The following is a 15,596-nucleotide window of genomic DNA, read 5'->3' on the forward strand; positions in this document are numbered from 1 at the left end:
GATAATAACAAAATACTACTTTAATAAGATCAAACATTAAGTGGGAATCAGAAGCCACGGATGTGAGCAAGACATTTCTATGCTTCAGATCCATCTCTAACATAAATGCACAGTGTGATTTCTGGCAAGTCATTCAGGACTACATCTACACAGACATTTTAGCTCCTAAACCTAATATTTAGATATCATCATGATCCTTGAAAAAAAATAAATGAAGGAGTTTAAGAGATTTTCCATCTCCTTTAGAGAAAGAGGAGATAAAACAAACCACCCTAATCCTAGGAACAAAGCAAGAAATACACTTCAAAAAATCCCAACATGCTAAATATCAGTAGGAAGGTTTTTCTAGATAAATTAAGCTCAATAAAGTTACCAATGAGTGTAAAAGAATGTAAAAAATGGCAAAATCAGAAAAGCCAAAATGGGAGAAATAGCAATGCAGAAAAAGGATGTATTCCTGCAATACATTCATAGCAAGACAAAGACAAAGGATCTGCTACTCAGTGGAGAAAAAATATTATTAGAAGTGGTGTCAAAAAAGTTCATACCTTTTTTACTTTTCTTCACTAGAAGTGTCAGCCTCAATCAGCTGGCTAAAAAGTCTCAGAGACAAGGAAAGAGAACACAGGACAGGACAATTACTTAGATAAAATATTTCAAACCAGCTGAGCTTGAACAAATTCCTTTCAGGATACTTAGAGTACAGAATAAAGACATTTTGGAGTCATTAGCAACAATCTTTGAGAATTTGTGGAGAACAGAGATACTTCTAAAAGAATTTAAAAGGACAGATGTCATGTTTATCTTTAAGAGCAGAGAACAGAAGAAATCAGGAAATTACATACTGTTCTGTCTTTCTTCCTGAGAAAAATACTGGAGCAAATAATCTAACAAGTTTCCTTAAAAACTTAAGTTTTTGTCCCGTTTTACAGATATAAAACAGTCAGCATATATTTGTTTAAAACTATGGTGGAATGTCAGCTGGATCATGTTGTCCAGTTTGTTCATTGTACCTTGTGGAAAATGTGGTTCAACTGAAGAATAATTAGAGATTTAGAAAAAAAATCTGTAAGAAAGAACAGAAGGTCCCTTGGGAGGCTGTGAAATCTTTATCACCAATATAGATCTTCAAAACAGGCAAACATATGTTAGAAATGGTTTAGGTAAAGCTGATGCTGCCTTTGGCAAGGATGGGATCTTCAGAGGGCTGTTCTAGGCACCAGTAAAGTAGAAAATCAGTCAGTAAAACTGATTGTCAAAAGCAAAAAACTGGGAATGACCTACTGCCTACTGAGCCAAAAAACATGTAAACATTGTTAAAAGGAGAGTGGAACCCAAAGATTGTTGTAGCCAAGAGAGAAATATAGTCTCTGTGATCTCTCCCAATTAGTCCATGCAGAATCTAATTCTCATCTCCAGGAGATGTGACTAGAAAGGATTCAGAGCTACAGAGTATTACCCAGAGACAGAAGCTATACTTAAAACACTGCTTTTCAGCAGCTCTACATTCTGTGTAGCAAAGTTATGTACCAGAGGCTGTAGCAGCGTCCGTGAAGCCACTGGTACCATAACCATAAACTCCTTTTCTGATTCTTTAGATACTCTACCATCTGTCAACAAAGTAGGAAGGGATAGGTTGGAAGATACAAGTGTGTGAGGGGTGGGAGTGATAGAACAATACTTTATCTGTCCATTGCCTCTGAAGAATTTGGAGAAAAAACTTGAGAACGCTTCCTTAAGTTCCAGGCCATAGTGTGAGTCACATGTTTTAAAAGAGAGGTTTAGAGACAGCTGTCAGTTTGGTTATACTTCAGAGTGTGGACAGAAAGGTAAGACCAAGCACCAGGGAAGGACATCCTCTGGTACTTAATTTTCTTACTCCCAATTAACTTGACATATATGTTTTTATCTTTCCTGGGTTTATCCCTCATATTAAGAGTTGCCAAAATGGCCAAAACCTGCTCAAATAAGAGTATTTTCAAATGATACAAAGGAAGAAAATAATATGAGCAAGATGCCACTTTGAACATGTCATTCTAGACCCTTGGTATGTATCTAAAGAAGTAAATTGGGAATTAATAAATATAAATTAATGTATGATTTATGTAATATATAATGTATAATGTATATAAGACTGGAATTATCCTGTTCTAATTCAGATCTCTACTACAAGCCAAAATTCTCTTACATCTTTGCTTCCAGAAAGCCAACAATAAGTGGATACAATGCTAGAAGAGCAGGTGTGTTTTCACTCAGAGGAAGCAGCTACAGATAGGAAAATGTCTTAGCAGCTGATGTATCAGAAGACTGAAGCTGTGCCAGACGAAGTAAGTGTGTGCATGTGTGTGTGCACATGCGTTTTGCCACTAATTATGCAAAAAGGCCCAAACCCATTGATCATGTGTTTCTCTCCCTGCTTCACCGGGAATAAATCTTGAAGTGTGATAGCTCATCCAGAAAGTCAGAGTTATTACCATTGATGTAATTTCTGTATTAGAACTGACAACGCACAATGAATAATATTTTTTTTCTTTATGTTTTGTACATATATTCCTGTTTACTGCATGGTAAGAATAAATATCATTTGCAAGAAGCTGGTCTGAATTTTTATTATCATTAACTCCTCTTAGCTTCACAGATGATGAGACTTTATTCAACCCAGCACGGTGTCAAAACACGATGAGCTACGCAGCACATGGCTTCAAGCTTTCTTTGCTTAGAGTTGGGAAAGATTTACCACAAAATTCAGCAGGAACAGCTGCTGATTTCTCCTTGGTGCATGCAGATATCAAGAAATTTTAGTTTAAACTTGAGCAGCCTGACTGCTCAATGACTGCTCAGTTTTATTTATTTTTATTTTTATTTAGTTAGGGTTTTGGGGTTTTTGGGGCTTTTGTGTTGGTGTTTTTGGGGTTTTTTTGTTGACTCGGTTGTAAAACTTCCTTGCAATGGTACATTTTAAGACTTACAGAAACATTCATCTGAGATTCTTATTTTGTCTGGCCACTCTAAGTAGTCAAGCTCAGACCACCAAACTCTCATAGGAAGATTGTGAGTAAGAATCAAGGAAAGTGCTTTGTTGAAGTCACAAAACCACCTTTTCATTTATACAAAGATTTAAAAATTAAAATGAGGAGTTAGAACAACTATATTAAAAAACAAAAAAAGTGACAGAGATTAATAATACCAAAAACTTATTTTTACTATGGTGGATTTGTTAAAAGGTTACACAGGAGAAGAAGGTCACCTGTGTATTTACACAGAGATACCTTCTGTTAAGCCTTGTGAGCAGTTACAATGATATTATGCAGCCGATCTGTTGGTCATCATAATTCACTAGAAACACAGTCAAATTATACACAGCATATTTGAGAGAAATCAGATAAAATATCTTTTAAAAACTTGCCCAAAGGTTCTATCTTTCAAATGGATATTCTCAAAATATTAAGAATTAATTCTGAATGGATTTTCCAAGATCTTTTGGAGCTTCTGCAATAGTCATGTACCCTTCTACAGAATCCGGACTTTTACAGGAGGTTGTTTAATGTAGAGAAATTCCTACTCATTTGTATCAGCATGAAGTCATTAACGTAAGAACATATGCCACATTGGTTCAGACCCATCTTCTCTTCAGCAGTGGCTAGAAATCAATGCCCTGGGAAGAATGAGAACAGGGCAAGCATATGTAATACTTCCTCGGAGTCTTCTCCCAGCTGCCAGCTATTTTCAGGTCAGAGAACTTCCTGAGATTGATGCTGCCTGTCTCTTTAGTTTCCCTCATTGAATCTCTCAAGTACTTACTTGTCCAATCTCCCCCTGAACACCAAAATTTTCACATCCTAAACAGTTCTGACAAGAAATTCCAGAGGTATTCTAACACAGCTCCATTAATGTAATGACTTTGCATCAACAGCTGTCTCCTCCTTCTCCCCAAACTTTGGAATTCTATGACACTACAGAAACAAAAATAATACTGTGGAATCTGTGGCCTTGCTGCATGACACAGCTCCCCTTTTTGTAGAAGTGCAAAAGAGGTCATAAGATTCCAGAAATTAAATGTTTCAATTCAAATACATCTTCCTTGACTTCCTCCACTCTTACTCCACACTGAAAACCTAAACAGAGGCTTGGGATCAAAAAACATTCAATAAATAGTGCAAATGTTCTGTTCTTCAGTCATGTTTTCTTATATTAGATACTGTATATAATGTAGTTCTATACAAATGAGCTATCAAGTTTTAATGAATTTTAGCATGGAACAAAGGAAAAAGGCCTATATAATGTAGTTGATACCATAATATCTCACTTTTTCACATTGACAGATCTAGGGAATTAATGATTATATGTTAAATTTCCTGAATACTTGCCTCTATGGCTAAAAGGCACTTATGCTAGAACATGAATTTTTCAAGGTGTTTTCCCTGCATTGCTCTACAGAACTCAGTTTAAGTGGTTTGAGGGGAAGTGGGGAGAGACACAATTAGAATAAAATAGAGCTTAAGGGTCTGTCTAATAAAGTTTATTTGGAACTTAACTAAGAATCAGTGGATTGGCAATTCTTCTCAAAGAAGTATTACACTCCCCATCTTTTACTCCCTCTATGTGTAACATAGATATATTCTATATAGAGGAATAGCATTTGTTTTCCAAAGCTGTTGCTACTTTCTTTTGGTGTCATTATCATCACAGGCTTTTTCTTCACAACATATTAAGAAGTATGTATTATATATGGTCCAACAGTTGCTCTGTATGTTAGCTGTTCCCACGCATGCAGGGTTGCCTGTTCATGCACTGCTCCTTTTTCATGCAGGTACCCTTTCTCCAGGGTAGGAAGCCTCCAGAAATCATTGCCATCACTTACAGAAATAAAGAACGTTACACTGGGTCCAAAACCGGTTTGCAGGCTGTTTCTGCTAAAATCTCTGTTTCAAAGAATGACTTTCTGCATGCTGTTGCATTTGAGGAAGTTCTTCAGTTGGGTATTTCTCAGTGGAAGTTCCCAGCTAATATTAGTCATAAGAAGCACAAAACCACATTTCATAATCCTGTTGATACTCCTCCAGGGAACATAAAAATTGCCCATACTGTTACCAAAGAAATGAGAAAAGAGAATCCAAACTTTTTGTTCCTACACTTTGCAAAAACAATGAGCAAATTAGACTCACCAGCTTCAGCATTTAGATAAATTGAAAAAGTCTAAGACGTTACTTTTATGTTGCTATAGTGCTCCAAAACTATATGTCTGCATTTTGATTAAATATCCTTTCGTTTCTGGAACCCAGAAACTGACTTTGTCTGTTACAACCTATAGGCAAATTACAAAGGTTTACACCTCACACTTAAGGCTTATCAACCACTATTCTTGATGTTGGAAAAAAAATAATCAGCCTCAACTTCCTTCACACTAAGGAACGACAACATTTGGTCTGAACTAATCCACAGTTCTCATTTTCTGACCAGGAAAGGCATCTCAAGATCAAAATACGCTTTTTATTTTGTTAAAGCAGCAACAGATTAAAAGAACGGTGAAACACCCCGGAGCAACAGAGACTCTTTCAGCACCCAGCACACTCCTTTGGGACCACAGTCTCTAAGTTCTGGAAAAGGTTTAACATCTGACGTGAGCCACCTAGCGTCTGAACGAATGGCTACATTAAAAACTTGCAACAAACATTTTAACCTCTTTCTAGCAGAAGCCAATTTGCATTTATAAGCTTAGAGAATCAGATGAAACCCTTGATGAACTACAGCCCTTTGCCAGCTGCTCAGCAGCAGCCTCTCCCGAAAGCAGGGAGTTCCTCCCCAGCCCTCAGCGCAGGGTAACCAACGAGCACAGTGTCGACACATCAGCACAGACTAAATAAAATTCCTATTAAAATACCATTTCGGAAGTAATGTAAAAGAGTAAGCTGCATATGGATGATGTAAGTATTTAAATAGGCTGTTTGACCCACTGAGCACAACCTCAAATTTTCACGATGAAAAAAGTATCAACTTGCTAATTCCCAATCACCAAGAAAAAACAAAGCAAAAATCCCAAACAAAACTCCCTACCAACAACAACAAAAAAACCCTCACTCTAAGTTTCTAAGCCTAAGTTGTCAAAAGATTTTTCCCTGACTCTGAACACAAAGGAAAATTAAATATTAAAATACAAGAAGCCCTGTGCCACGACTCCCAAACCCCAGATAAGTGGTTTGCAACTGTTTTTAAGATCAGTAGATTCCTAAAATCCTAAATCATTTTTAAATACACTGATATTTGCTGCCTCTTTCCAGCTGTCTTGTGAGGAGTACATATAGGAAAGCAATCCTGCCTTGACAATGACATAAAAGTGTGAAATATTGATGTGGGGCAGAAATGCAGAATACGGAATGGAATAGCTGCAGGGAAGAGAGTACAGAGACAGAAGAGAAGGAAGCAGAAAAACAAAGAAAAAGAAAGCAAGATGAGGAAGAAAAGGACAAAAAGTAATTTAGTAATTGACCATGGAGCAGAAAATGCTCTAAAAGATCAGAGATCAAGTTGGCTACAAAACAGAGGTTTTCTACTATTTCCATGGGTATTTTTCTTTTCTTCTATTTAATTTATTCAAAGGTTTGAGGTCTCTAAGATTATCAAGATGGGTTACTGTAAAGCTTGTAAAATGTACCTTATTGTATTGGGGGAGGAAATGAAAGAGAAAGCACTAAAGAATGGAGAGGAAAAACCAGCTTCTCCCGTGCTTTACTGTGAAAGAATATAACTGATAAAGCACTAAGAGATTAATGCATGTGATTTGAAAAGTCATGTTTGTAGACAGTTGCCAGTTTTGAGTTGCTGAGTTTGAGACATTAAGTACATTCCTAGAATTAAATAAACAATTTTTCCCCCTAAAACAACAAACATGCAACGATAGTATTTCAGAGGTGGTATACATGTTATGGCTATTTGAATTCTGGTAGCCATAATTTTATTTGAGGCATGTTTATCATCAGACAACACCCACTTGTACTTTTCTGCACATTATCCACTTTAAATACAGCAGCAGTTAAATTATATTGCATTTATTGATCTGAATTTAATAAATGCAGGCTACATTTCAGCTGAATATCCATTATAATTTTAAGTGTATAACTGCTTGCCAAAACTGACTAAAAATGTAACATGTAGAATTAAAAGAGAAACAATAGCCTTTTTCCCTACACCCTATTTTATTTTTTTAAGACCCCATTGAATGAAACCTTAACTTGGACATCTCAAGCATGGTCTCTGAAAAAAGAAATTGAATTCCCCTTTCTTGGAATTATGCTAAAAGAGCAAACTCTCTCTTAATAGTTCATTAGGACCTCACCCGAAGTTCTTACAAATGGCCAAACAGGAAGTATATGAATAGGCTCATTAAGCTATCAGCCTGTAAGTCTCTTTAGCCTTAGTACAGGCCAAAACAGACCAAAAGAGTTGCTCAAGTCTTTGCAGGAAAGATCATTTATAACAGAAATAATCTTCAAAAGAGCACAGAGAGCCACAACTGGCTACCTTTTCTGTGGCTATATTTTGTGCTTAGTCCTCAAACTTCCAAGGGCAGGCGCTCAGGGTAGGTATGTTGTAATAGCTGGAACGCAAGTTCTGATCTGTGAGTGGGCAAAGCAAAAAACTCTGCCCTAGAAGAAGCACCGCAGCTCGGCTGCGTGGGTATGTTCACTGGGGTTCAGAGACATTCGAGATTAATTCAAAATCTGTAGCGCTTCTCTGCCGCTGGTTCTGTAATGGTATCCTGCGCAAGCATGTAGCAAATGCCTCATGTTCTCCCATCAGCTCCCATCCTACACACCTTCAGGAAAAAAAGTTGTACTTATACGTGTGACCTAAAGAGAGAAGGGTTTGTAGCAGTAGCAAAATTAAAACTGTGTGTTTCCATTATATTCTTACCTATAGTATTCACTGCCTGCATGAAATAAACGCAGGCAGGGAAATGCCTCTGGAGTAACCTACAACAGAGCCTTCAAAGAGAGACCACCCTGAGCATGAAAAGTATTTTACAAATGTAACTATTGTTATTTACAAATCACTCTAAGTCATGGAAAGACAGAAACAGGAAAGGCCTGGGGACGTCGGGAGCAGCACAGAGGCTGCTTGAGAGGTCTTCTGCAGCCAGACAGAAGAGGCACTGCCCGACAGCCGCGGGGGAGCGGACAGACACCCATCCTTGCGCGGGGCGGACGAGGAAGGTGCTATCCCCGCGCGAACCGGCGGCTCCGGCGGCCGCTGCCCTGCCCCGACCCGGGGCAGGCGCGGGCACGGCCCGTCACAGGGCGGGGAGAGGCACGGCAGGAAGTCGGTTCTGGTTCCTGGGTTAAGGCGCCCAGGCAGGAGCGAGCGCCCTGTGCCGGGAGCGGCCGCGGGCTCCGTGAGGCGCTCGTAAGTCTGAGTCGCTTTGGAAACCAGGCGCTCCTGCGCTGCCGCGGGAGCGGCGGGCTCGGCCCGGGGCCGCAGTGCGGCGATCCCGAGCCGGGCCGCGCTTCCGCCCCCCGCTCCCGGGGGTGCCGCTTCCCCCTCGGCGCCGCCCGGCCCGGCTCGGGAGCGGGGCCGGGGGCGCGTCGTTTGCGTGCGGAGGCGCTCCGGGAGCGGGGAATCGGGGGACGGGATCGGCAGGCTCGCTGCCGGGAGGCGATGGCCCGGGCGGGCGAGCGCAGGAGCAGGAAGAGGCGGCTGCCCCCGCAGGCAGCGGCAGTGCGGTGGGGGGGAGCGAACCCCAGCGCTCCGGGAATCGCCGTCCCGAGCCCTGAGCGCACAGGGCTGCCCAGCTCTAACGCTGCTGTGCTCCTGCTGTGTTAACGACGCAACCCGCCGTCGGGCAAAGCAGGAATTGTGTCTACTCAGAAAAAAATAAGGGAAAAAACAAAACACAGAAAAGTTCAATGAGCTCTCAGTCTCTCACAAATGATTACCTCAACAGGCTTCAAGTTCCCAAAATGATGGCAGTGTGACTTAGAAAATATAGCAATTGAAACATCTGTTTTGAGAGCAGAAATATGTAGAGAAGTACTTTCGGTTGGATGGCACATGTGTTCTCATCTCTCATGAAACTATGAGAGGTAGGAAAGTGTATTATGAATTAATGTGCATATACACATGATTAGCCAAAACCTTTCTTTCATAATTTAATGGCAGTATGAAAATAGTATGGCAATAGACGCAATATGAAAGCTAGTATGAAAACTCTAGTGAGCTGGGATTGCAGCAGAAATATGTTGCTAATCTTTGTGTTGGAGTTTTTTTGGCATTTGACTAAGAAAATGCATATTACTACTTTTCTTCCCACCACCTATATCAGCAAAATGTTTCTGATTTTAAGCAAGTGTTTTAATATAATCTGCAGGTTTAGTTTGTTGTTTACTTAGAAGTTTGTCTTACAACATTAGCTGTACCCAGTGGTTATCCAGTGTACCAGTCTTTACTCAAATATGAAATGCCAGTTGTCATTGCCATAGCTCCAGCAGCATAGCACTCCACAGGTATTCACACTTGCAGGACAATCTCTGTAACTCATCTCCTTCTAATTCTGACCCTGTTAGAATAAATGCAGCATTTTGTAGTGCTACATTTCTGCTGACATATTGCTGTTAATGATTGTGAAAGTCTTTAGGATCTAATGAATATCCACAATGTAAGTTGCTGAAGATCAGGATTGTCAGCTTTGAGCTGAATTATGTTCCAGCTGCCATTTGGATAGAGCATAACTAATCATGACTGATTAAAATAGCAGGAATATTTGGGTTGGGGTTTTTTGGTTTGTTGGTTTTTGGGGGGTTTTTTTAGGGCTGTTGGGAGGGAGTTTTTTCCTTCTCATTGGATGCAGGGAGAAGGGTAAATGACAAGGAACAGTTGGCAAATTCCCTGATAAATATTGATGCCTATGGAGGAGAAGCAGGAAAATGAGCCAGTTTTTCTAACTGCAAGGAGTTCTGGATATGAGACAGATAACATAAGAAGCAGTTATTTATTCCAGCAGCAGGCAACCCGGGGTGTGACTACAGAGTAGTTTAATCCAATCTAAATCTAGACTGCGGCAGTCCTGCCCACGGCTAGTCGCATGTTCCCACTGCCTCCTTGTGCTGGTAGTAGTGCTCCAGCAGCCTTGCAGTGAGCTAGCTCCAGTTTTAATTCCGAGGTGGGTTTTTTTAGGGGGTTTGTTGTTGCTTTTTTGAGGAAGTAGGGAGCTACTTTGGCATACTCAGCTGTAGCATAGAAGTACTGATAGCGGTACCACTAAGCAGCAAAATGCGTGGCCAGAGATGTGGGAAGGCTGGCCTATCCTTCTCGGTGCAGGCTTGTGACACTGTTACACAACTGTGACTTCATGTTACAGTTCAAAGCCAGTGCTGCTGTTGAACACAGGAGTTCTGTCTGCCTATTGCTGATTTCTGTCCCTGCGCAGGCTTCCTTGTGTTACCGTGCCATTTGAAGTGGTCTGTGGATCTGACCTGCATTAAAACTAATGTGGCAAAAATGCATTTAATGTTTTGTTTTAAACTGGATTGATTTACTGATACAGTTCACAGAAAGGTTGCTCATGCTGGAAGAAAGGGAAGGGTAAGGTCAAGGAAGAATGTCTAGGATATGGGGCAAATATAGGACCAATTCTTCTAGTTACAGTGCCATCTTAAAGTGTCATTAGTAATGACTTTCATTGACCTTTCTTTGCATGGAGTCTGAAGTTTAGGGAGCTATCAGTAAGTTATTTTTCTATACAAAGTAGAAAATCAGGCACTGTGCTACATTCTGCCTATTGGATCAATTACTTTTGATACCATCCAAATGGCAGAAGCACTGTTTGTTAATGTTCCCATTTACAATGAATGACTAAAAGGCTGGAAATTAGGTATAAGTTTTAAATACTGCCGTTCAAATGGGGGTTTGAGTTTGCATGAATGAAATTAAAACCTTCATTTTCTGTGAACTGTGAGTCACATGGAGCTGAGCCCTATTCTCTCCATTAGAAGCTGAACATAGTTTCTTAGATCCCATTGCATTCATTTTTTTGAAGTTATCTCATATGTATAGGACATGCCATTTACTAGGCAAGTTGTTAACAGTGGAGGATTTCAGACGAGTACAAAATCAATACTGATGCAAACTTCACAAGCTTTTAAAGATTGTGAGAACATGCTTTCAGTCACTTTCAGCTATAGCAATGCTCTCTGCAGTTTAGCACCTGTCCCTGAAGGCAGATATAATATCTGATTTTATTCATTGAACTACACAGAACAGTCCTCCATCTTAAGAGGAAAGAAAGCCTACCCATTTCCTTAAAGGTGTGCCCCAGATATGAGCATTAATGTTCCATTTATTGAAGGGATACCATGTGGGGGAGGAAGGAGGTGGGTGAAGTAGCCTGTGTTAGTGCATTGAGACACTATGCACTGTCAGGGATTATAAACTACTGAGCTGGTGTTTAGGAAAACAAAACAAGTCAAACAAACAAAGCCTTTCATGTGAAACAATGTAGGCCTTTTATGCAAAACTTGTAAATTTGTATTTCAGTAGCGTTTATGACATCAAAGGATCCCTAAAAAATTCCAAGTCTTTAAAGAATTCCCTTTGCTGCTGTTGAAGTACAGCCATGCCAGAGGTGAGATACAATTGCTTTTCCTGTAGGAACATACCAGTAAAATAAAATTTGCAGGACAAAAAAGTGTGATGTTCATAACTTCAAAAAAATGAGTGCAATGGGATCTAAGAAACTCTGTTAACCTTCTAGAAAAGTTAGACTACATTTGTGTATTCAAGCCCTATGATAGGGAATATATTCAAAAGCAAGGAAACATGAAGAAAATCATCAAGCTGCAATCTTCAGAATTTTGAGCAGTGTCCAAGGCAAGTTACCCTTATACTCTTCTTGAGGGTTTATCCTCATGTCACTTTCCTTAGTAGTATTTGTGGTTTATGTATAATCCCAGGAGATAGTGAGAGATGATAATGGCATTCCACACTGCTTTAAATAAGAAATAAAGAAGAGATGAAATTGATTTTATTATTTTTTTTGCTGTGGGATGGGAGTTGAGACTTCACTAACTTGTTCTCTATTGTACTTGTATTATGCTAAATTTTGATCTTAAAATTAGTATCATATATTACTACAGAAGCAAATGACCTGTGTTTGCAAAGTTCTTGAAATTGGAGTCTGACATTTAATAGTGTTCTAGTCTTATGTGTCAAAGTTGATAGCTATAGTTTTGGGAGTTGTGACTGAAACTGTACACAAAGTGTAAAAAGTTCATAATATTGGATAAAAAGGTCCAAGTCTTGATAATTCGTACTGGTTGGTATCATTGATTTTTAGATAAAAGATGTTTTAACTCTACCTTAGGGTAGCTTGTGCTGACGTTTTCAAATTTGGCACGGAATGGGATAGGTCTGTGTGACCTAATTGAGTTTTTATATTTTTATTTCTTAATGCTGATGGGAAAAATGTGTGCTAATGTATTTACAAACAATTCCAATGGGTGAGGGTATGGGTGATAAGATCTTTGAAATGGATCTTAATGTCTTTACCAACTTCAAGCAGCAAGTTTGTTGCACAGCGCAGTTTGGCTCCTGAAACAGGCAAGGGTCTGCAAGAGCCTGAGTTTCTGAACTTTGGGGGAAAATGACAGGTTCAAGGAGGGAAATGTGGTAGGGAGTTGGGAAGGCAGTACCTTCCTAGCATCTCAGCCAAGGGGGAAAGAAAGAGGGCAGTGTGTGGCTGGGAATTCAGGATAAAAGGAAGCTGTGCCCTCCGAAATGCAGAGAAAACCCCACGGGCGTTTGTCCTGGGGAAATCTCCCTCCCTTTATTCAAATAAAGTTTCAGGACTCTGTCTCTGGACTCTGGCTTTTCATAGTGTGATTTTTCCACACAATGCCAAAAGCTGAGTTTAGTTTTGGTCATTAATGCTGTGTTTATTTCACAGTTATGCAAATGTTAAACTTTTGGAGATCACATAAAATCTGGTAACTGGTAATCTGCACCAATTTTAAGTCTTAGACTTAAAAACTGTAACTACAGATACATTTACACATTCTATACATCCAGAATTGGATTAAGAGTTAAGCTGCTTTTGTTTGTCTGTTGTTTAAACCTATCCCTGGACATAAAATTAAATGTTGAGGTGAACAGAGCTATAGTTCAAGCTATGCTGTTGTGTAAGTGGTCAAACATACTGCACGTATCAGTTGAATACAGCAGTGGTACAAGTCATGCTATATATGTTTGTAGTTTTTCTTAGTGTTCTCTCTTTTTCCTTCTGATTAATTTTTAGGTCTGTTAACTTGACCATCTTTCCAGTGATGAAACAACATTGGGAATTATGGACAAAAACATTGGAGAACAGCTTAACAAAGCTTACGAAGCCTATCGACAAGCATGCATGGACAGGGACCATGCTGTGAAAGAACTACAGCAAAAAGTAGGTGTTGGAAGCTCAATTCTATCTTTAAAGCCATCCTTCCCATGGAGGATGGCAGTACGTGTAGCTACCAGTTTCACTTCAGCTATGCACACTTTAGTGCATCTGTTAAAGTTGGAAATTGCCATTATGAAACCATGTCAGTACACTGCAAAGTTACTCATTAGGCTTTGAATTTAGTGAGTGGGTTTCTGGTTTCTGACCTTAGATTTTTTTTTGTATTTTTAATAGTTTTAAAGGTTGGAAAAGTGGTGTCTGTTTTGGAGGATTAATGAAGTCTTCTAATGTAAACACAGCAAAGATATATATAAAATTTTCCTAACTTTAACAAAGTACGTTTTGGAATTTAATTTGCATTCTTAAATTTTTTTAATATTATTAATGTAAATAGCTTAAACTAAACAATATTTGTGACAAATTTACCTGAAAGTTGCTAGAATAAGTATTCCTCTTTTAAAAATAACCAGTACATTTATTCTTTAATGGAGTAACAGAAAGTTTCGGGAGGCATTCTGACCAGTGAGAAGCACCTTTGAAGTTCTAGTCTATTGCAGAAAATATGAGTTCAGTCAAAACTCCTCTAGAACTTCTTAAGTAGGACAGCAAATTTCAAAGCTATCAGGTTTGGGCTTTGTCGTAGTCCTTTTATCATGTATATTCTGCCCAGCAATGGAACCTCTGTTACAGGAAGGCTTGAATGTTTTCATTGCTATAGGACTTCCTGATACTCAGTAGAACTGGTAGGCTGGAATTTAGCTCAGGGGCCAATGAACCATATCAAGTTATAGAGCAGTAGTAGAATTGGAAGCAGGGAAGGATCTAATAGAGAATAATCTGGTATCTGGGCCCAATCTTGCTATCTCCTTGCATTGCAAAATAAACTAGCCAAGGCATCACAGAACAAACACATTTCAAGTCAGTCATGTGTGCAGTCATCCACTGTACAGTCTGTCTCTATTCATAGTCTTGCAGCAGTGCTGGTGTAAATCTGTAGAGGTCTCTTTACATAACAAGCATAAGTAGTGTGATTTTTGTGCTGAAATTACAACTAATTAACAAAAGGCAAGACTTTTAGAATGTTTAGGGATCTTTTAAATTCTGTCTCCTAGGGTGAGCTATTAACTATTTGAAGAAAAGCTAGTTAATGCTCCTGAATAATCTAAAACTACATGAAAGAATCTTCTGACCAAGAAACAAGGCATCAAGTACAAGATGAGATAGTCCTTCCAAGATCTATGCAAGAAAGCCAGAGAAGTGTGAGATCATCAGGGCCAAGTGAACTAAATGCTTGCAAGATTGCTCTCTGCATTTTCACTGGTTCAGAAATTAAAAATCTAAAGTCTTTGATAAAGGATTACTAACAGTTTAAATCTTTGTCCTAATCAAACTTTCAGTAGTGGAATTTTATGATTTCAAAAGAGAACAAAATTTTTATTTCAAGAAGAGTTGATAATAAAATTACTTGGGTTTTATTATTTGTGTTGTTTTTTTTGAACCAAACTCCTCTGTTTTTTGAATGACCTTTGTACAGTGCTTTACTCTAGTAACTTCCTCTGTTCATTGTGTGGCCTCCACACACTGTTGGATTGTCCACCATGCTGTTGTTAACAGTTTACTACTTTAGTTACCGATAGGCCACTTGTTTTGCCAGTCTCTAGAGCTGGGAGCCATGTCAAGCACACAGAAGCCAGAGTCATCTCGGCCAGATGGTGTTTGATACAGATGGATGGTTGGTTGTCATGCAGATCTTCTAGTTGGTAACTTGTTGCTGCCATCTGACTCAAGGAATAATTTGTGCACACTGGCTGTCAAAAGCATCTTCTCTTCTGTCTGTTTTAGCTGTCATGTCTGTGCTCTGTACAGAAGTGTTGACAAGACATTGCTGTTGTACATTTTCAATTTGGTTCTCAGTGATTTTTCTGCTTCATGAGGTCTCTTATAGCTGCTGGAGTGTACTGCTCCTTGATCACTTTTTTTTTTTTTTTTCCTAAACACTACAAAAAATCATCTCATAGTACAACTACTACCTGGCCTTTTAAAATCAATTTTGCTTGTAGATTTTTTCCCTGCCTGCTTTACAGACAAACACAGCGGACAGTAGGAGGGTATAGAATTTAAATGTGTCTGAGATTTGATAATTAGATAGCACTATGGCTAAACTATGAAT

General features: G+C 39.1%; 1 protein-coding gene across 2 annotated transcripts in view; it reads left to right on the forward strand.

The window, feature by feature from the left end:
• Positions 1–8,282: 8,282 nt before the first annotated feature.
• The window catches only part of TANK (TRAF family member associated NFKB activator), a 28,577-nt gene continuing 21,263 nt past the window's right edge, over positions 8,283–15,596 (forward strand). Inside the window, exons 1-3 of one of the 2 annotated variants that reach the window (XM_030241797.2) lie at positions 8,287–8,400; positions 8,939–9,077; positions 13,283–13,429. In XM_030241797.2, coding sequence (XP_030097657.2) covers positions 13,331–13,429 — 99 coding nt within the window. In that variant the 5' untranslated portion in view covers positions 8,287–8,400; positions 8,939–9,077; positions 13,283–13,330. Of the gene's footprint in view, positions 8,401–8,938; positions 9,078–13,282; positions 13,430–15,596 lie in introns of both variants that reach the window. The other variant, XM_030241796.2, reaches the window with a different exon arrangement.

Source organism: Serinus canaria, chromosome 7 (assembly GCF_022539315.1).
Source record: "Serinus canaria isolate serCan28SL12 chromosome 7, serCan2020, whole genome shotgun sequence".
In the NCBI taxonomy this organism is placed as follows: Eukaryota; Metazoa; Chordata; class Aves; order Passeriformes; family Fringillidae; genus Serinus; species Serinus canaria.